This window comes from Nomia melanderi, chromosome 3, assembly GCF_051020985.1.
Source record: "Nomia melanderi isolate GNS246 chromosome 3, iyNomMela1, whole genome shotgun sequence".
NCBI lineage: Eukaryota > Metazoa > Arthropoda > Insecta > Hymenoptera > Halictidae > Nomia > Nomia melanderi.
In genome coordinates this window covers 8,101,458-8,123,432 of record NC_135001.1, presented here as the reverse complement: position 1 = coordinate 8,123,432, position 21,975 = coordinate 8,101,458, and the positions used below count along the sequence as shown (strand labels likewise).

At 48.3% G+C, this 21,975-nt stretch overlaps 3 protein-coding genes across 7 annotated transcripts; all 3 read left to right on the top strand.

The window, feature by feature from the left end:
- The first annotated feature begins 1,252 nt into the window (after positions 1 to 1,252).
- On the top strand, positions 1,253 to 6,304 carry LOC116430799 (uncharacterized). Of its 3 annotated transcripts, none has more exons than XM_076365592.1 (4): positions 1,253 to 1,286; positions 2,141 to 2,327; positions 2,397 to 2,722; positions 5,521 to 6,304. In XM_076365592.1, exons 1-3 carry the CDS (start codon positions 1,256 to 1,258, stop codon positions 2,713 to 2,715), a joined length of 537 nt encoding a protein of 178 aa, XP_076221707.1. In that variant the 5' UTR covers positions 1,253 to 1,255; the 3' UTR covers positions 2,716 to 2,722; positions 5,521 to 6,304. The 3 variants fall into 3 exon arrangements, with proteins under 3 accessions (XP_076221707.1, XP_031841259.1, XP_031841247.1); XM_031985399.2 differs by lacking the exon at positions 1,253 to 1,286 and adding an exon at positions 1,746 to 1,919 and having other exon boundaries at positions 2,141 to 2,249; XM_031985387.2 differs by lacking the exon at positions 1,253 to 1,286 and adding an exon at positions 1,746 to 1,919.
- A 912-nt stretch (positions 6,305 to 7,216) lies between these two features.
- On the top strand, positions 7,217 to 8,651 carry LOC116430815 (uncharacterized). Of its 2 annotated transcripts, XM_031985422.2 has the most exons (4): positions 7,217 to 7,368; positions 7,769 to 7,903; positions 8,163 to 8,391; positions 8,501 to 8,651. In XM_031985422.2, the coding sequence occupies exons 2-4, from the start codon at positions 7,825 to 7,827 to the stop codon at positions 8,550 to 8,552; spliced, it is 360 nt and encodes a 119-aa protein (XP_031841282.1). In that variant the 5' UTR covers positions 7,217 to 7,368; positions 7,769 to 7,824; the 3' UTR covers positions 8,553 to 8,651. The 2 variants fall into 2 exon arrangements, with proteins under 2 accessions (XP_031841282.1, XP_076221884.1); XM_076365769.1 differs by lacking the exons at positions 7,217 to 7,368; positions 7,769 to 7,903 and adding an exon at positions 7,956 to 8,066.
- Positions 8,652 to 16,847: 8,196 nt separating this feature from the next.
- On the top strand, positions 16,848 to 20,194 carry LOC116430420 (uncharacterized). 2 transcript variants are annotated; one of them, XM_031984549.2, is made up of 4 exons: positions 16,848 to 17,199; positions 17,322 to 17,782; positions 18,119 to 18,546; positions 19,387 to 20,194. In XM_031984549.2, the coding sequence occupies exons 1-4, from the start codon at positions 17,115 to 17,117 to the stop codon at positions 19,481 to 19,483; spliced, it is 1,071 nt and encodes a 356-aa protein (XP_031840409.1). In that variant the 5' UTR covers positions 16,848 to 17,114; the 3' UTR covers positions 19,484 to 20,194. The 2 variants fall into 2 exon arrangements, with proteins under 2 accessions (XP_031840409.1, XP_031840417.1); XM_031984557.2 differs by having other exon boundaries at positions 16,877 to 17,199; positions 19,418 to 20,194.
- Positions 20,195 to 21,975: the final 1,781 nt, after the last annotated feature.

Sequence of the window (21,975 nt, the reverse complement as noted above, 5' to 3'; positions counted from 1 at the left end):
GAAGAATGAAATATAATATATCATCGTAAAAATTATTAATGTAACATATCTACTGTACACAGATATTGTATATAGGCCTATGAGCTCGAAGATGATCTTTATGGTCAGCTAAATAAATTTAAAAAAAAGTAATTGCCCGGTAGCATTATTTGTACATCATCCGTTATAGTAAAAAATCACTTACATTCGCGTATAACAAGAATTCAATATGACAGCAGTTTGAACAATCGGTATTAACAATTTATAATTAGCGAAGTACTCCGCAATATTTTATATAAGTATTTACATTTTGCACTTATCATATTTTCTCTGAATGCAACGAGCTGGAGAATGAACATTAAGTAAAAAAGAACATTAACCCTTTACATTCGAGAGGTGACTCTCACTCACCACCTGATTTCATACGGTAATACTACAGAATTTGATATTTAACCCTTCGCACTCGGAAGCTTTTCACTAAAAGCATTCGACACTTTCTGATGAAACATAGACATAGACACTTAGATTAATTAAGAAACAGAGCTGTTTTATATAAATATCTCACATATCGATGCATTATACAAAACTTAATGTTATATATAACACTTTGTAACTTTGTCATATCAAATCAAATGGTGACACCTCTCGAGTGCAAAGGGTTAATATTATACCTTATATAACGTATCAGTTTGAAAAATATTGAAATAAAATAACTTCGTTCCTCAATGTACGTCAGATTTCTCTTCGAGTTTCACAAAATATCGTCTTTACTTCATCAGAAAACATTCAAATATTTATAGCGAAAAACTTCCGAGTGCAAAGGGTTAATACACGTCAGCCATACTGAAAACTACAATTTTTCGTATGAACACATGTTGAAGTTTCAAAACTATGAAACTTATATGTAAAATTCATCGTGCTTTTCCTCGATCGTTCTGCCTACGTTAGGCACTGCTTACGGTAAACTGAAATCTTAAGGGAAACTATCCTTGCTTCGCCATTGTTCTCAAACGCAGCTGTACGATATTGCAGCCCTACGGTCTTCCAAAGTTCTGGGACAGATAACGCGTACGTCCTATCGTGTTCGCAGGTCAAGAGATAGACGGAGCGCAAATGCAACCCTCAATCGCATCTCTGGAACCATTCGTTTCCTGAAAAGCAGAAAGCATCGAATACGAAGCGCATTATTCACTTGTGCAGTAGACGTCCTACCAAAATGAAGTCTGTCGTCCTGTTCGTTCTGATCGCCGAAGCAGCCATCATAGAGTCTCGACCCATGAGGAGCAAGCATACGACGTTAACAGAAAGTAAGACCTTTAGACTTTTATGAAAATTATTAGGGGGAAGCACAGGAACGAGGATCACGTGATCCGTACTGAAATCTCGTACGCTCGAATCCCGAGCGTAAAATCCCGAAATAAAATGAATAAAACATCGGAGACGGTCGCGGCTCTCGCGGGAACGCCTCGGGTGTATTTTTGAATTCTCTGTTTTCCTTGACCAGTCGATTCCCCGAATCGAATACACACAAAGTCCCCGTTCGGATTAGCGTCCTTAGATTTTAGCCGTACGCTTTCTTGCGGTCCACTTTCGATCGTCCCTGGACCGTAAGGACGTCCACTCGTTAGGAGCCGATGAAAAATGAGCCGTTCTCGATCGCTCGGAAGTGGCCGCGCGTGTATTCCTACGATTTCGACAGTGAAGGGGTCCCGAAGTATAAAAGCGTCGTGAATCGCCGACTATCTTCGATTCGTGTTTTTGTCTCTCGCCCGAGTGTTTCCGTGAGAATCTGGTCGAAATGACATCACGATTTCTGTCAATAACTTCGCTGTGCGCGGTCCTGTTCGTTGCGTGCTACGCGAAGCCGACCGACGTGCTCTCGGACGGATCGCCCTCGTTGAACCCATTGCAACGACAGCTGATCACGGCCGTGGAAACTGGTTGGTATTCGTTAACGTATGCCACGTGGGTCACGGGTGACCCAAAATCAATCAAACACCTCTGGTCCATTCGAAACGATAATTATCTAGGAACGTTCCGGTAGAATCGATAATATAACGTAAAACGGTGACATTCAAGATTTCTCGCGTCACGCGTTCCAGTTTGCGAAATCGTCAGGCGTTCGATGTGCTAACGGTTTCGTATTTCCGAACTTTCGCAGACACGAAGAGGCAGCAACGATCCCCGCAGTTCGGATTCCCTGATGGCGGATTCGACGGAGGATTCGACGGAGGATTCGGACCCTACTCGGACTTTGACAACGATCGCCGGTACGAGAACCATCGCAAGCATCATCATAAGCATCATCACAGGCCGGAAGGCTGTCGGGAATTTGGTTGTGGTGGAGGGTACGCGTCGGAGCCACGCGTCTCGATTCAGCCTTTCGTGTTCTAGCATTTGTTGCTCGCCTGTTGCAGATATGAGCCGGTGCCGCCGTTCCAAGGCGGAGCATCGGAATCCGCAGCTCAGGCTTCCGCCGGATCCAATGGAGGACCTTTCGGTGGAGGATCGTCGGCTCAGGCTTCCGCCGGATCTGCGGGTATTGACGGGCCCTTCGGAGGACCTTTCGGTGGAGGATCGTCGGCTCAGGCTTCCGCCGGATCTGCGGGAATTGACGGACCGTTTGGAGGCGAAGGCGGAAGCCAGGCGAACGCACAGAGCGCGAGCTTCAACTTCGGCCCGGTCTCTGCCTCCTTCAGCATCGCCGAATCGTCGTCCGGTGGTCAACGGTTTTGAGATCACGGTGAGTTTCGAGGATATTGCGAAGAAACGAGGAAAGGAAGCGAACAGGAGAATATTAACCCCTTGCCACGACGAGTGAGACGAGTGAGACGAATGATGAAGATTTCTAGATGAATTTAACGAAACTCAATGTCGTTCCTTGGTCAATATCTCGAAAGAAAAAACTATTTTGCTATTATCACTGTATTATCTTCAAATGAAATTTCCACCTAAAGTAGAATGGACAGTTGCGTTGCATTTCTTTCAAATTGTCGATAGTAAAATATTACACGAGCTTAGTAGCCAAAGTAAAGAATACGCCAAGGGGTTAATCGATGGCTCGAGCTCGTTAGACGATCCAATTGTTGGTAATCTATCGAAATTGAGGCGATCACGGCGAACTTCGAATAATAATTCCAGATAGCTTGAGTAGAAGTTAGATTTCAATCATTAAACTTGTCCGACTAGATTATATTTCGTACAACCTTGGTTCGAGGCACGCGTAACGTAACTTGACGCGCTCCGTCACGAGAATTTCGAGAGTTTTGTATAATATTACTTCGCTCTTTCGTAACGAAGGCAAATGGCGTTGGTTATTAATCGTTCGGTGCCATAGTTCTCGAGTCACACTATTATTTAGTAACTCGCGTCATCGAATATTTTGATTCGACATCAGTCCACTTCGCGTAATTGTCTTTGAGCGTTTCGGATGCTACGGTCATCGGAGCATCGCAGCGATCAACGTGTTAACGAGAATCGCGTGCAGCCGAGAGGAATCGGTTCGTGGCGAATCGCAGTCCTACCCGCGACGCCTTCGAGCGCGAGATGCCTGAGCGTACGCGTACGTTCCTGTTAATCCGTCGAGAATGTTCGCCAGTTAGCGTCGATTAATATACGCGCGGGTCCCTCGTATTTTTTCCTTTCCATTGGCAAGCGATGCTTCCGCAATCGTTCCGAGAACCGACCGGTCGAACTGAACGCGAGGCGATTTGATTATACGGCGCGCCGCGTGATCATCGAAAACTTCTGCCCGAAAAAGAGCCGGAGAATCGGGAATCGCGAATTGTTTCGACACGATCGCTCCCGACTTGATTGGTCGGCGAGATCTCGAAGCTTCCCTTGTTCGCTCAGGACGAGACGTAAATTCACGCGGGAGAGCGCGCGCGCGCGCGCGCCCGAACGGGGGTTAACGAACTGTGCCCATTACAGATTTGCACGTATTATTACAAGAGACGCAGCCGTCCCGCTTCCAGCGTATAACGAGAACATCTGTCCATCGGTTGGTCGGAAAGAACACCGATCATGCGGATATTGTTCGCATTCTTCGTTGATTTCCGCCGGGTTACAAGCAGAAAATTAACGCGCGCACCGCTCTCGCATTTCCCGGGAATTATCTCAATTTCGAGAACTGGCGAGTCTCTATGCTCGTGTTTATGTCGAACTCTAAGATGGACAAACTCGATGAATTAACACTGGATCCATTTCAGTTTGGTTTTCTTCTTTTAAAACGGGATCACTTTACCGAACAACCATTTAAACAATGTATTTGCTCATGTCAACTAAAGCATGAGTGAATCAAAATCCAAATAAACGCGTTCTCGTTCGTAAAAGGAAACAGAAACCAGTCGATTCGACTGTCGTGGTTGCAGCGTTAAAAGAAAAGAGGAAGTAGCGCCGACGCCCGTGGACGACGCATCTTCGCGTCCCGCGTCGCTGGTGGATCGCAAGAAACCAGCGGAACATCTGTCCGGAACACCGGCTCCGTCCAGGTCGAAGATGCAACAATCTTCGCTTATGTGTCAGTTTCGTCGGGTGGCTTTGACGTCTATTTCCCTCCTTTCTTCGTTTCTCCCCTGTCTCGGCCGATGCTCGGCTTAGGACGATTGACGGGACAAGCAGGAGTAGCAGCGAACGCGAATACACGAGTACACGGACGTACAAGTACATGAATACACGAATACGGGAATACAGGAATACTCCATTATTCAAATTCGCGAGAGCGCGGTCGCGTGTGTGCATGCGGGACCTGTGCGCAAAGAGCCTCGTAAACGCGCGCTGCCCGCCATTGTCCTATTGAGCCGCGCTCCTTTTGGTACGGTGTGAAAAAGAATGGACAAAGGGAAAATGAATCTTCTTGGTTCTCAGGCGATCGGCAGACGGCCAGACGGGACGGATTAACTCGTTTTAAAGGGATCGGGACGCCATATTGTCGGTCGGCCGGCCCGGTAACTCCGGTACCTACAGAATCGGGCAACACGCTTTCTCGGCCCCTCCGAGAACCGCTTCGTGCCGACGAACCGGTCTGTTTTGATTCCGAAAACGCGCCTACGCGTGGTCCGCGAGCCGCTTTTCGCCAATTCGTTTCCCGATTCCCAAGCGGACGAACGATTTGTTCTCGATATCGTTTACTTCGATGGGATTCTAGTCGAAATTTCATTTCGAGCACGACGATTCGGCCGTAACAAGACGCGTGTCCGCGACAGTTCGGTCTTGGCGAAACCCGGTATGCAAATCGCCTCGAGTCTCCCTGGCAGGGGTCATCCGGGAAGGGTTAAAGGTCACAAGTGGTTGCACGTCGCACGCTTATTCATCCGTGAGTCCACGGTCGGCAGAATGTAGATTTCGGGCTACCCTCCCTGAAAGCGCCTAGTCCAGTTATCTGATTGCCCACAGCAAACAAACTTTGACTGCATTTCAAGCGCGCGACACCGCAGTGAATCGTATTTCGCGGTTGCAGGGTCAACAAAGGAGGAATATTAAGGTCGAATTTCAGGGTACAAGTTGAGAGGAACGCTGAAAAATGGTTCTTTCTCTTCACAGGTCCAACAGCCCTGGGGAGCATCCGCTGATTTATTGGTGCACCGATCGACGATCCGCGCCGATGCTCGGCCATTGTTTACAAACATTCTACGTCACTAGGTATAAGTAAATAAAGCAGCAGCCCGCCGCAGCGGAGGCGAGGTCGTGCGTGAGTTCGCGAGTGCATGCGTGTTCGCCACCCTCCGTCTCCGAAGATTTCCTGGGAGCGAGTTCCCTTTGTCCACGCGGGCAACCACCAGATGTTCCTGCAAATAAAACCGACAAAATATCGCGACGCTGCATCCCAGATACGGGAGGAACGAAGACTGGAGCAAGGGCAGAGAAAGACCGAAGACCGGAGGGCCCGAGGATTAACAGCACAAAGGGAGGCCAAAGAGCGGAGGGCTCGCAAAAAGCGAACACCTAAAATTCGGATCTGAACCGAGCGGAGCGGTGTGCAATGACCGGGCGATCCGCGCACACGCGATCATCCACGCGAGCCTGTATCATCCCGCTCGCGTCTCGATTCCGGCTAAAACTTTCTCCGGCCGAACGAGACCCTGTTAGATACCTGTTCTTGCGAATAAACGTTTTGCGCCTGCTACGATGATATGGCCTTGATTCCACGTTTCCGTTCCCAACGATCGTAATCGCTTCGTTCCTGCTTAGTTTACAGTGCCGAGCAATTTTCGTCTCGCGCGACGCTGAATCGAGAACCTAATATTCCGCGATGGTATATTAGGAACTTGAGATAATTAAGTCTACGATTATCTATCGATATGAATTGAAAACGATGAAATAAGAAATGAAGAACGTGCACTGTTTTTATAGGAAACTCGATGATACTACAGCACGAAAATGGTAGTGTGATCGCGAACCAACCGTCGGTTACGATAGGTATCGCCTACGGTTCTTGAAGAATCTACTCCGCAAACGACTTGTCCCATCCTCCACCGCGAGGACTCGAGTTTTACGATTCCTTTCTAAAAGATTCCTTGAGAACACGCGAGCGCCTTAACACTAGAACTACCAAGCACTCAAACTGACTTCTCCAAACTTACAACTGTGCATTTATTAAGATTTCAGTTGATTTACATTTCAGTGTAGGTATTACTTAATCAGCTAACGATTTCTCACACAAGCATCTGTACCTTCTCAGTAATTGCCTAAAAAGTAATCAAGAATGGGTCTTTCTGACCCATCTGGTAGTTCCAGTGTCAAACATCGACGGTCGAACGGAATCGATCAATAGAAACCTAACTTTCTCCGACTCATGAACCTATGCGGTGCAAGCAAAGAGTCTTCCCTCTAACTCTGTAGAAGACGAGTGTCTTCGCACTTCGCCGAGCAAGGACCGATTTAAATTTGGCATTTGCGTCAGTGAGGCGACGATCGCGAGCGGAACCGCGAGCCGCGAGCCGCCCGGCCGCGAGGAATGAGGAGCGAGACGCGGCGTGCACGGTAGCCGAAAGAAGTGACGTTCGTGACACCGGAGATGCGTTAAAGGGGCTCGTTAAAGGTCCGTCTCCCGGTCGTTAAGCATTGTTTAGCCGCTCCTGGACGCGCACGGCCCCGCCGACCGGGTAAACCAGTCCTCCTCCCGGCTGGATCAGTCCGCGAGGAGCGAGACGAACGAACGTTCGAAAATGGGGGGGAAAAAATGAAATAGAAAGTGGTCTGTCCGGTGCAACGATCTACAGTTTGTTGAACGGTCCGAGGCGCCTCCGACTGGACCCTTACCCCCGACGTGTTCCTGTTCACCACGCACTATAGCGAATCCGCGATGCTCTCTTGAAGGCTTCCGCGGCATTGTGCTCGCATTTCTCGTGCGGTTGTCGACTCGGAAAGTATCTTCTGGTCAACTCGTCGGTAAGTCCTACTCCAGTTTTAAGTGGAAACCCTACGATTCTCGTTCGCTGTTCGTTGGACCCCTCCGAACGCAACGTCGTTGCTCGCCGATCCTCTTTCTCGCCGTCTTCCTCGATTCTTTCGAATATTCGTCTGGTTCAAACTCGCGAGATCCGCGCTGTCGTTGATCCTTCGGCAAAGGGAATGGCCCTTTGAATTCGACGCTTCGGACTCGTTGCCTCTCTCTCGATTGGTACTCCTGATTCGAGCCGTTGCGAAAGCTGATCGGCGATCAGGGAAGGGAACGGACCTCGGATGACGTTTATGTCTCGGTTGTACGCGACGCGAGAAAGGTGGCCCCGTCGCGGACTCAACAGAACTCACGGATGCTCTAATTTCTATCGATTCTATCGTTTCGCAGGTATAACGACATTTTAGGCCCCGTCAAAAAGTGAAGAAAATCTGCAACATCGCAACATGGCGAACCTTTTGGCTCTTCTGGTGATCACCCTCGCTTGCGCGGTCGTCCACGCCCAGCAACTACCCAATCAAAAGCGTAAGTAAACGTTCGTTGACCGCGGAGAACGAGAGATTCCGATCGATCCTCGACCCTTTCGAAATGAACAACGCGTCACAGGTATTTCAACGATCGTTGCCGAACGAGCACGATCGCGACCTTGACATTCCGCTCGCGGAAAGGAAATTCTTCGCTGCTCGAGGTAATTACACCTGTTTCGCGTGATTCGTCGAGTCGAACTCTCTCGTCGATGTTCGACCGTTCGATCGCGAATTCATCTTTGTCTTCTGCGTTTCAGCCGTTTTCGGTCAAACCTTCGACGAAATTGTAGTCTCCTCGGACCTGAACGTTAGAAGAAAGTCCAAAGAAAACCGCGAAGGTAAAAGATTGACGAACATACCATCGGGAACCACCGGCCCACCTGAAAAATCCACCGTGGTCGCATCCAGATTCGTCTCCGACGACGGTACCCGGATCACGTCGGAAAAAAAGCAACAGAAACGCGAAACTTCGGATTCCCGGAAAAGGTAAGCCGGTGAAAGTACTCACGTACAACGAGCGAAAGTTTTCGCGTCGTCCCGCAGAGATGTCGGTCCGCTGAAACCGGATCGTCGGCTGTAATCGAATCTGTTTCAGGTATCTGGACATGGGCGTCGCGGGATACTTGCTGAAATCTCGAAAACGATGAAAATTCCACTCCGAGGACAACCGCACGATCCTCACACAGCCATCCCGACCATACCCTTTCGGCTCACTTTTGGACCCAGGCCTTGTAACAAAAAGTGTAATAAAAATTTTCTGTGTCACAGCAACCTCGCCTCGGCTAACGTTATTCGAACCTTCACCGTGCCGCCCACGATCCCGCGGCGCAGCCGATTTACCGGGAATCCCCTTCAACGCGAGATATTCCGCGAGACGCGGCTCACGGCTCGGGAATCGCGGTGTCGAAAGATGACGCGAGGCCGCCGTTTAAAATATTTAAAATCATTCGGCGCTCGTTTCGAATGCACCCTTATAGGCAGCGCGTCACGATTTCACGATAAGTCCGCCGCGACGCCGGCGAATTGTCAGGCATTCCGTGTGCCGCAGCGAGCTGAAAAAATCGGTTGGGCTGAAATATGGCGGGCCGTGGTCAAAAGGTAGCCGCCATTGCGATCCCTGTGCAATCGAGCGACGATGCACCGCGCTGCGCCGCGGTTCACGCGACACTCCGCCCCCGTGGCACGTGACGCGCACGTCCAAAACCTCTCAAGCATTTTTCCTCGCGCGCACAACCGTCCCGCGCCTTCCGCTTTCTCCGTTTCCAGCGAAACCGATGCTTTCCGCGCTGCGAGGACGACGCGCGTAGCGTTTCCCGTCGGTCGCGCCGCCATCGACGGAAGGGAGTTTCCTCGAATTTGAAATCGGCACCGGGCAGAAACAGGCTGACGCTCGTTAACTCGCGAAACGATCGGACCCCCGTCGTCGAATCGGAGATTTTATTCATGCGAGGGAAGGAATCTCGTATTCCGCGCGTTGCCTTCGGCTAGCACTATATATTTTATGGTGAATCCGTGGCCGGACTGGTAGGCACGCTGACGTGACGAAGCGTTCGTCATACTTTTCGTTTGACGCGTGCGTGGCCGCTGTTATCAATGTCCGAAGGAGACGTTGATTTAAGGCCACGAGTTCAAAGGATCGTCTGATCGGTGCGGCGCCTGCACGAAACCTCGTAAACAACGCGTCCGTCCGACGAGGCTGATGCAGGCTTCGTTCTCGACCTGTTCTCGATTCACCCATACACCCACCGTTCGCGACTTCCAGCGATTTCCAGCAAATCGCGAGAGCATTTTCGCGGTCGGAACATTCGAGCGAACTCCGTTCTCCTTTCCGACGAACGGATCGATTCTAATACTCTTCACGGATCGCTGTTCAGCCCTGAATCACGCAAGACGTTCCTATGGTCCCATGAACGCGAGTAGGGACGAGTCGAACGATCTCCGACGGAACGAGCAGGTGCTCGTCGAGCAGATCTCGTTTTTACATCGGGATGCAGAATCCGTAGTCGACGTTGCGAATGCTCGCGGGCGTTTATGTCGGCCGACGATACACCTGCGACTATTTTATGTCTTCCCTGAAAAGACCGGACGGTAAATTCCAGCCGGCTACCCGGCGTCGATCCTCTGACTGCTGATCAGAGGCATCAGTGGCGTAGAACGGGCGTGGGTGGATCGAGGGTGGCTCGATCTCCTCGTCTCTGACGAAATTTTACGTGTACCTTCGTTCACCTCGCATTCGCTAGCCATCCGCGTGGATCATGAATCGATATCGCTAACGTTCCTTCGTCGCACCCGAGAAATCGGTCCGAACAGACGTGTTCTGGTGCTCGTCCCTCCCGAGTAACGTTCTCCACGCCACTGCGAAGGATACGCGTCTAGCACGGCGCGCATTACGCTAGTATACGACACGAAAACACCTGTCCCCGGTGTTTTATTCTGGAAATTTGCAAAATGAACGCGATCCACGGGCGAGATGTAACGCGGTCTTTCAACCCATTTCAAGCCTCCTGAACTTGCCGGGCTGGCAATTCGTGATTCGTGTTCAAATAGGAATCCCGGTGTGCCGGTGCGCGCGTTCTATCGAGAGTCATCGTCCTTCTGGAGGAAAGTTTTCGCGAAAAAGCAGAAAAAGGGCGCCACCGGAAAACACGGGCGCGGGGCTGCCGCGTAAATCAAATCGGCGCCCGAGTATTTCCGTCGCGTTCCGTTTTTTTTCCCCGCGGCCGCGCGCATTTTTACCGGAGACCTGCATCCGTCGCCGGGAGAACCGTGAGGTGTAAAATTATTTGCGCTGTCGGAATTATTCCGAGAAACGATCTTGAATTAAACATCCCTGTCCACGCGCCCCTCGGGATTTCTATGGAATCGTAGATCAACCCCGACCGGATCCGAGCTGGCGAATTAGAAAATCAGAAAGAAACCAACGGGAACAAAAGCGACATACTACGTGCTTCTCGTAGCGAGCGGCCCTCTAATTTCTTCCCGGAAACCGTGCGCTCAACGAGCTCCTTGTCCTCCGGCCGCGAAATCGATCGCCGCGTTTCAATCCAACGGCGAACGGCTCCGGAAAAGCGGCAAGCCTTTCGCGAAACCGCGTTCAAAGAGCGCGTTCGATCGCGATTATCGAAACGGACGAGCGAACCCACCGCAGAAACGATACGATTACGATGCGTTTCGACAGTTGTCGCGCGTGAGCAGACGAACGTGTCCGATTCAGTATGCCGCTGCGAAGCACGTGCAACTCGACATCGGTTGATTCCGGATTCAGTGCGTGCGACTGTTCACGAAAACAGGAGCCACGTACGGACTCCGCCTCCTGAGAACCGCGCCGTCGCGCGTCGCGTCGCGTCGCGTCGCCACAGTGGGGTATTTGCCCAATCCGAACGGCCAAAATTAAAAACAGGTTTATGCCATTTTGTTTGGGAATCATTTTTCTTTATTTTAATCGTTATTATTTAGCTGAAAAATATAACATCACATTCAAACTTTGCAAAATATCACAAAGAATCTATTCTAATTAATAAAGATATTTCATCCTTTGCACTCCTGTGTCGAGCGTGACTCGATATCAGTTATGTTCACAGGTGTGGTTCTTTGTTAAGACACTTTTTAAATAGATTATCAATATTATTAGTAAGAAAAATCGTTTACACTGTTTTCTAGGTACTAACTATTTTTTCAAATGCATTTCAAATAAAATATAGTAATACAGAGTTATCTAGGAAAAAGTGCAAAAGAAATTTGGGGTGCAAAGGGTTAAGTCAGCTTAACTGAACTCAGCTGTCTAAGAAAGATTGATGACTTATGGGTATCTCTAATGATTATATATGATATATTACATGATATAATATACAATACAGTACTTTATAATACATAATACATAATACATAATAATACATCATAATTGCTATATAATTGTTCAGTTTTCTATTTATTTTAACTTTCGCGGGAACTCAGCACTTTGCGAGTGCTCCGAGAATAAACAAATCATTATGACGGTATTCGTCTTATATTCAGCTATATCGAATATCAAGAGTCTCACAGTTCACGTAATAATGATTACGGCTGTCGTAATGATTCGTTTACGTAAACTGCAAAATTTGTGATATTTGAGATAGTTGAATATGCAAGGAACAATGTTCTACAAATTTTATTATCCTTGGAGCATACAAAAACTGCTGAGCTTTTTTCAACTACGCATATGTCCACCTTTTCGTTCCAGAGCGATTTCTAATATACTCCTTTCTAAACCAAAAAGGGGCGGAACCAACCCCCAGAGGCGTGGCTAAACTGTCCAGGAGGCGGAGTTAAAGCGAGAGTGATGTAACTAACCTCTCAGTGAGCTGGACTAACCGATTTAGTCCTAACACTAGCCAATTTGCTCCGCCCCTTAGAAGGTTAGTCCCGCCTCTAACAAATTAGCACCGCCCCTGGGAGGTTTTCCCACCCTTCCGAGTTAGCCCAGTCCTCAAATTAAACAATTACATATCATTTATGATGTATTATCATATATCATATATTATATTATTTTATATTACATCGTGTAATGTATGACATATAAATATATATTCTTTCATATATAGTAAATGCATATAATGTATATTAATAAATTCATTGATTGCATATTGTCATATTACAGTCCCATATTTCGTTGCAAAAAGTCGATATAAACCTCCTCAACTTTGGCCGCTCACATCGGGCAAATACGCCAATGTGCGTTGTCTCGTCTTTCGGGACGGTATCCCGCGACAAATAAGCAAATGACGCTCGCCGTTACTGCGATGGCCGTATCAAATCGTTCCTTTTCCCGACTCTCCTCTATTCGTCGGTTTTACATTCGGTTTCCATCATCTTTCCGAGAGGCCCGCGCATACGTTGCACACGGTCGGGCTCCCCTTTATGAATTATTCCTTTTCGAGAACACGCTGCTGTTATACACGCATCTCCATGAAAAATGATTCACGGGATGGGGCGAGCGCTGGGGTCGACGTATTCTTTCGAGCCGGCTAGGCGTACCATAACGCGAAACCGCGTCCACTCGTCCTCGCCGGCTGACGCACGCGGACGTTCTAACAATAACCGTTATTCCTATCGATTTCAATATTTCCAAACTTCCTGCCATTGCCGCTTTTCCGCTTCGTCATCGGCGATACCGATAACCGCATAATTCATGTCGCTTCTCGTCAAACTTCCGCTGCACCGACAGCCGGTCTGACCCAAATCGAGGCCCGCCACGCGTCGCTCGGCGATCGCGCGAAACGGTATCGTCCGGTTCCGCTCGAGACGATCCCGACGCGGAGTCGTCGTAAACAGGATCGAGGGACGCGTTTCGATGCTCGACCAATGGGGTGGAGGAACGACGGATGGCTATGGAAAACGGTCTAACAAAGGGATCTTTCGCGGATGGACGCAGAGGTGGACGATCATCGAGCTTTTATGAAACTTTACAATGGTATACATATATAGACGTAGATATAGTTCAATGGAGAGAACATTTCGCTTGTCCTAGAAGCTAAAAAGTCAAGAAGACGAGGAAACTGCGAGGGAAGCCGGATGCAACGAAGTGAGATGTAACGATAGAAAATAAAATTCATAATGTCGCTTCATTCTCTATCGTTACGTCTCACTTCGTCGCATTCGATGTCCCTTCCAGTTTCCTTGACTTTTTAGCTTTTAGGACAAGTCTTTTCTCTGTCGAACTCTACAAATGTATGTACGTACATGTATAGTTACGACACAAGCCTAACGTACAGTGCGGTACAAAGTACATTAACATCAAACGCTACTCTGCTCGCGTATGCTCGCATACTTATATTAAAAAATGAAAGACACTCGAATCAGAAATCTTGACGCAAATCTGGCTAATGATATTTCAAAATTAACCAACGGTTTACCTATTCTTTTAACACTAGATTTACGGACATTTATTCTACACTTTATTCTATCACCCCTAGAACACTACATGTTTGTTTATATAGGTTGTAGGAATTAGAGTTTCAAGAACAGAGAATTATAATGTGTAGTCGCATAATTGCACCAACCAAAGTCGACTTAATTTGTTACGAAACAATGTTCAAAGAATTCAATATCCGTCAAATTGACGGGTTCCGGAAATCTAGTGTTAGTTACTGAACAATCGCGAGTTTGCCTTTTCCAAGTAGCTCTGACACGATCATCGAGAATTTGATAGTATTTGCTGGTGTTCCTGCAGGATTTGAATTGCTCCAACTATGGGGCCTTGATCGATTTCCGGCTGCATCTTCCGTCGGACAACGAATACGCCAATTATCTTCAAGCACTACCCCCTTCCAAATAATCGATGCTCATGAAGGTACTTCGCGTTGCCGACGAAAAGAGACCTGGAATGAACGGGAACCCAATTGATCAACTTGCATCTCTTCTCATCTCGTTTTCAACACTATCATAAATTATTACGAATATATTATATTACAGTATATTGTATAATACACTATTCGTCGATACGGTTACACATAACCGATTAAAACTACAAACAAACCGAGCAACAACACAGAATACGCGTCTATTCAAAAGTAAAACAATCGCGAGCTGCTCTCGCTTGTTCCACGTCGCGAAAGATATTCTCGAGAGCATCTCGCGATAGTTCTGCGCGTAGCCTCACGCTCGAATCCACAAATCTGCCGCGCTCTCCATCGTCCAAGCGAATCGTGTATCGAGTACCGCAAACGACAAGATATTTACGAAGCATCCGAGGCAACGATCGTTGCCGATGTAAGCGGCGGAACGCGTCCGAGGGTTTTCTGCGATCGAGCGTGTATCTAGGCAACGATAGGTCTGGCGGACGGGCGCGCATCGTGAATTTTAACGCGGAGCAATCGTCCGATTTCCGAGTCCGCTCCGCGGCGGACGGTACGCAAAATAGGATCGTGCACGCGGGGTCGTCGAACCAGGCTTCGGCCGTTCGAAGCTGTCGAACACGAGGTTCCGCGCGCGGCTACGCCGAAGCGGAGAGCTCCAGCGAGAAGGACGCGGTGTCGTCCTTCGCGAGGTGAACGTTGCCGTTCTTTTCCCACTCGATGGAAAAGCGAGTCCCATTTTTCCACCGGCCGGCAGAGTTTCGCGTTACTCTGCCGTGAGAAACGCGCGGTCCCCGTAAAAAATGGCGCCTCTTAGAGTTACCGGCGCGATTTGCATTTTCGCGGGCCGTCGCGAATCCAGCCTGCATCCGAGCGAAACGGCCGTCCCGTGTTCTATCGGAGATGGACGCGCCGCGCCGGTTTGCGTCGGCTGGTCACGCTCGAAGATACGATGACGCGTGACTTGGAAAACGGTGCGTTTGGAAGTTGATTCATGAAATAGTACGAATTCATGAAGTATTCAGCGGCCGCTGCCCGTACATCGTCCGGACGATCGATGGAGATGAATTTGACGGTGGATCGGTAACGGAAGGTCGCCGGTTAGACCGGCGCGGCATCGAGTCGCCCGCGATCGGTCTCGATCAGTCTCCATCGACAGCCCGGGCAACTTGTCCCGCCACGTCCGACGGCGTACCGTTTGACGTAACAACCTCTTAATATTAATATTATGTCAGTCATACGCGTTCGAACGTCCGCAGTATGACTGGTCAGAGGCGACGATAATTCTTGGGGATGATCAAAAGTCCGTAAGAGTCCAATGGCGGTGGCCGCGGCGCTCGTGCTCTGAATTCCAAACAAATTCAGACAGATCCGCCTCGACGCGTCACCGTCCTCCTCTCCTCCCCCTCGCCCATCGCCTTTCCACTCCCCTTAGGTTTCGAGTCACCTTTGCGAAAACCAATGAAATTACGATCGGCCCTCTTCTTCCCGGCTCCGATGAGTCCTATCATCTCGCCCTCTGCGTCGTTATCGATTTCACCGAAACTCGGATGCGTCTCTATTCACCGTTTGAGTCCCACGCGCCGCTTTCGCTCTCTTCAGATTTCATGTCAAAAAAACCCAGCGCGTTTGAACGATACGGACAAATGACGGCGCACTCGCTATCTGACAAAACGCGCTTAATTTTTCAGAGGCATCTACGTCCCATCGTTACTTTTTTTGTATATAAGTAATCCAAGTAATACATTTTGTATTTCGTTGTTACCAACTATAAATTAACATATATACAATAATATTCACATAGATTGAGGCAAGCGCTATCACGCCGCTTGGATCTGTTTGCATCCTATTCAGAAAGCGATATTGCGCTTTTGGCTTTTTTCGACCGTGTTCTTTTAAAAACCTGTGGTACTCAAAGGGTTAAGAATAGTCGATGGCGCCTATAGGGTATACGTACGCCATAGAAAAAACGAGTAGCGGTATCGGGAAAGCGCCAGAGATCGCAAGGGAGGAATCGAAATTCTGGGGACGCTCTGGTCGACCTGGCTCGTCGCTTAGGTCGCGGGTATTTATAGACCGATGGAAAATGTATGAACCTTCTCCTTTCTGTTAGGTCGAACGATTCTGTAGCGATTCGAAGATTAACCGACGGAACTGTTGTCGATGCAAGCGGCGCGGGATATTCCACGGTATCGTCGCGCGCTGCGCAACATGGTCCAGCCGATTTCCTCTCCATCGAAAAGGAAAACGGTCTTCCCCGTCGGCCACGACGAGCCACGACGAGCCGCGTCTACAAACTTGGCGAGCTTCCGTCTACTTCCACTGGGCGACATCGTGTAATGCGATCAGCCGAATTCGATCGGCGACCGACGAGGATCGCCGGGACGGCCGGGGATAGACGAGGATCGCAATTAATGCGTTCGATTCGACGGGCGTCCGATCAGGGATGATGATCACGTATCGTTGATCGATGCGCGCGTTTGCGTCGACGACGATCCTGTTGGGTACGAGGCAACCACCTGACGAGCCATGGTGGGGGATCCAGAAGATCCCGTATCCCCGTTCCGCGCGTGGATCCAACCGATCCCGTCCCATGCCCTGTGCCGTCCTCGTTCGCCCATCCCATCCCCCGCGAGCTCTCCTAGCTTCTGGTATAAAAGCAATTGCGGATTCGAGTATAGCAGCATCTAGCAAAAAGTTCGCGGACCAGGTAGACCTTGGCGGTAGTGCTTGGATAGCTCCGGAGTTCAGCGGATTCCGCGACTAACGATTTTGCGGAGAAGTGTCCCGAGAGATCTCGACCCGATCGACCGATTTCCATCGAGTCCCAGCGTTTCTAACCGTTCCGATCTAACTCCAGCAATTCGATCATCGAGGATGGCGCAGTGGATCAGTTTCCTCCTCCTCGTCGCCGCAGCGACGATAACCGTCACGGAGTCCAGAGCAATTCCCGCCGAACCCGGTAAGTACCTGCATCAGCTGATCGGTCTCGATCACCGTCTCCGTTACGTGCGTGATATTTGAACTAGAAACCTAGACCATCCGCGGGCAAGCGCGAAAAGGATGTCGAACGTCTTCGTAAAGTTTCAGTGATGCTGGACCCATATGGCAATCCCATAGTCTTCCTCCGCGAGAAGAGAACCCCCGTGCAACCGTATCCTCACAGGGCGATGATGTTCACCGGGTACTACAGGCCCGTGCGCCGCTCGAGTACCGGCGGCCAAGCGACAGGCGTTTTCGCACAAGGAAACGCTGTTAGTGGCGAGGCTTTCTTCGGAGGCATGCAGACGCCTCACTTGAACAACGGCCCGGAACCGATCGAGGAGTCAGAAGTCTCGAGCGCGGAGGCCCAAGCGGCGCCCGTGCCCGACGAGTCTTACAACGAGGACCAGACGCCGGTGCAGCAGGAAGGAGAATACCAGCCCGAGGGACATAATCAGCAGGATGGACACTATCCTCAAGACGAGTCGCAGAACCATCCACAAGAAGAGTATCCTGTGGAAGAGGAACAGAATCATCACAAGCAGGGTGCTCTTCCTCCTCAGGTATCGGCGTGACTTCGGAAAGAAGATAATAATGGTTTATTTATATTAGGTTGTCCTGAAAGCACCTTTCATTATTGATATAATCAATGCACATTTTATGTCTTATTACGAAACTCCGATCTACTCTACCTTCCAATACCGAACCTATCTTCTTTCAAACACTACAATTAGAGCACGAAAGAAATTTGTAGGACAGCCTGATAGATCGATACCCTTTTTGCAGTGGATAGGAATTGCAAATTATAGCAAGAAATAGGAATAGGAAAAATCATCTCGATAGAAATGGAGAATAAGAGAGTTATTACAACGATAATATTCCCCGTTGTTCGTTATTAGGAAGAACCGGAGCCCGCGCCTGCGCCAGCGTTCACCACCGAGGCGGCTCCGGTTATTCCTGCTGAAGAGCCGGTCTACCCCAGTTCCGAAGCTCCAGTGAATCGACCCAAGGTTCACCACGGCAAGAAGACCAAGAAGACTCAGGTGGTGGTTAAAGATGACGACGACGACGAGGAGGAGGACGACGAAGAGGACGACGAGGAACTGTCCGTTCCTTTCGTGCCTTTCAAGGGCAACCGTCGCCGGCAGAACTACCCGAACTTGAACAACTACTTCCCCATGGTGTTCAGCTTCCCCGGTGTGTCCACGCGTTCCGGATCCTCGGGATCCCCTCCGGGAGCTGTGACCGCGATCGCCAACAGTTACTCCACCGGCAAAGGAGGAGTCGCCAGCTCGGTAGCCACCGCGTACGGAGGATCTCCTAACGGGTAAGTCGGTATAGAAATCAATAACTACTTCCGCTTGAAAGCGAAACTGTCGCGAGTTGCTCTCGAGTGGACGTTGCCTTAACACTGGAACTACCGAATAGGTCAAAATGATTTCTTTATAATTGATTTCTTCTTTCGTGATTAATGAAACGGTGTGAACAGCTGTTTGAGAAGTTACTAGAGAAGCTGATAAACACGTTCGTTATCAGCGTTTATTTCAGGGAGGACCTCCTCAATTGTGATATTTAATCCAATAAATCTAAACGAAATATCGAAATGAAATTGGAACAAGTAATTGAGTTCCTAAATATAATGCCGTAGCTTATAACTTTGAATAACAGTGTCTATAAGACTAACCCTTTGCGCACGAGGATTCTTTGAAATGTACAAAATCTTCAACATATGAAGCTAAATTATATATCAATTGTTTAATTAATAGAAAAAAAGAAAACTACGTGCTGAACTCTTGCTGTTCGACTAATTAGATCATTTGTCCACGATTTAGTCTTCCAAATCTGAACATTTCATCTCACTGAAATGCCGACATCCGTCCGTAAAGGGTTAATTTCATTTGCTTCATCTAGAATATGAAATTGTCAAATATGTGACGCTGATAGCGAGCGTGTTAAGTAATATCTAAGCTGAAATTTAAAATCTTTCGAATCTTAATAAATCTACATTCGCAGTTTTTATAAAGAAATTGTCAAGGGTCAGTTTATGTGCTCGATAGTTCTAATGTTAAGGGTGGGTTTTGAGATCGACGATGCAACATAGTATTTGCTCGCGAGAGATGTCTTGGAAAGCAACTCGCGATAATTTTTCTCTCGAATGGATACACAGCGTTACGATGCAACGATCGATCTGTGTCCAGAAAAAAGAAGCGTCCAACAACTGGCGACGAATAAACCTTCAGCCATCGGATGGAGATCGGCCGTGAGACCGGATCGACGGACGAGCCGAGTCCACCGTTCGATGTATCTTTCGAATCGATATTCCACGCGGCATTAACACGCGCAACCGGGCGGATTCCCAGCGGTGCCCTGCCTTCTCTTCATCATCGTGGTCATTATCGTCGTCGTCGCTGGAATGCCGCTCCCGTGGACGTCCTTAAATCAATTCGTGTTCCTGGCAGCCTATCCAATCGCGTTAGCCCTTTAAGACCGATCCAGCCTAGGAGATCCTCGATTCGATCGACTTCCGCAGAGTCGCGTCAACGACCGATATATCTGTAATTGGTAACGGTAAAACGAACGAAGAATCGTGATCGGAGTCGCGGATCCGACCAGCTCGCGTCACCATTTTTTGGGGCGGAGACGCGCGGAATGGAGTCGCATCGATTCGAGAGATTGTAAAGAAGTCGCGTGATCGTTCGTTATCGCCTGGAATCGCAAACAACTGAAAAATCAGGAATCTATCGAAGCTCGCCACATTGTAGCGCAGCCTACCGATTAAAGAGTAATCACGGATTTATGCACAGCTGATGAATTTGGTGAGTCAGCGTCGAGGAGGAACGATAAGGTTACGCGATTCCATTACGATCCTGTTACGGCGTATTCTTGCATTTTCGGAAATCTTCGCATGCGATGTTCGAGTGTCGCGTAAGAACCTTACTTTTAGATAATTCTAGAATAAAACTGTTTTAATAGTAGACTCGTTCGTTTGTCTCGTTGTTGAGTTACCTATACACCTACCTATCCGACCGTTCCTAGTCCTTTTGAGTGTTATTGACTAGTCCTACGCACTTGCGGCAAGGCCTTCCAAGGCCGTTCAAACACTGACCCCAGAAACACTTTCTTGGAACGAACGTTGGTTATTAAGCAACCACGCCTACGAGCGTAACTATTTCCGAGAACCGTCCGTTAAAACTCATAATCGCGTCTGCTTGCTTTTCAATGGATCATCGGTATTATCTTGTGACACGCTCGTCACTCCGTTTACGCAGAACGATACCGCGAAATTCACGGTTGATTTTCATTTCGTGCAAGCCACGCGATTTAATTGTTCGCTAACAGCGGTTGCGCAATTGGGGAATCACACGTTTGTCGTCGAGATCTCGAAAATGCGGCGTACAAGTGAGCTCGATCCGACGAGCAATCGCGATGAAAACTGCATAGAAATCGGGAAAGACGCCTCGCGTCTGCAACCTTGAGAGTAAAAAAGCAATCACTTGCATTCTAATTCAAACGGAGAAATATGCGCCCGTGATTCATTCAAGAATCACCGCTGTTGCGGCTTTGATGGAATCCTCCTGTGAAATCACTCGCGAATATCCGATCGATCCGACGAAACACATTTGGAATGAACGTGTCAAGGAACTTAGGGTCGTTAATTTTTTGTCGTTCCGCGGAGAACTGGTCGCTGCTACCGTTAACGAACGTGTCATTAACACGAGCTTCGGTATTTTCGTCTAGTAGTTTCTTTCGCTGTGGAATACCATTTCTCGAAACGCTGCACTTTCTACGTTTAATCCCTTGTCTTAGATTATCGTATCAAATTCGTGAAGATTTCAAATGGAATTTGACCTTTGCACTCGAACGTTGTTTCGCTTCACATATATATTATCATCTAATGGAACATTAATTAAACTGATCCTATTAAACAGAAATGATGCACTAAACAAGGAACAGAATTATTTTATTTTAATATTTCGTATCTAACTAAAATATGTAATATATGATATTGAATATTGAATTTCACAATTTCGCTATATCAATTATGGCGACTGTGAATCGCCCTGCAAAAGGTTAACAAATATAATCACTAAATTCTCCCCAATATTATTTGTCTATTACTAATTGCAATGCTTCTACGTAAACGTGAACATAGAAGCATTGCAATTAATAAGAGACAAATAATATTTCGAAGAATTTAGCGATGTTTTTAAATAAACGTGGACATAGAACAAGTACGGAATTTTCCTCTTCGAATGAACTATGAACAATAAAGTATCTCCGTGGAGCACAATTGGGAAGGAAATAACAGGGCAAGGGCTTAAAATCAATCGTTCCCCAAACGGCGCCTCTCTTTCTTCGTTTTTCCTATAAAACGCGGTTTATTTCGCGGATAAGTACGCACGGATGCGCACCGTAATTCACAATTCCTTCTTCTCCCTTTTGGCTCACGATGACAGTGCTAAACGAGTCGCCGGCTGCCTTTATTGCCCATTAAGCCGAAACGAATAAAACGGTCAGGACAAGGTATCCCGCGCGGAGAATCCCAAATGTCCTAGGGACGATTAACGAGTACCGTAGACACGAAATTCTAGGAACACAGCCGTGTTCGGATGATTTTTGACAAACACCGCTGCTAATGCGAGTTCCCCGCACTCTAAGCCGTATCGATGGTCCCTCAAGGCTATGCTCCTCTCCGAGACAATTAGGAAGCCCGCATCGTGTTCTCGAAATCGCTGAATCACTTTCTGTTACGTTA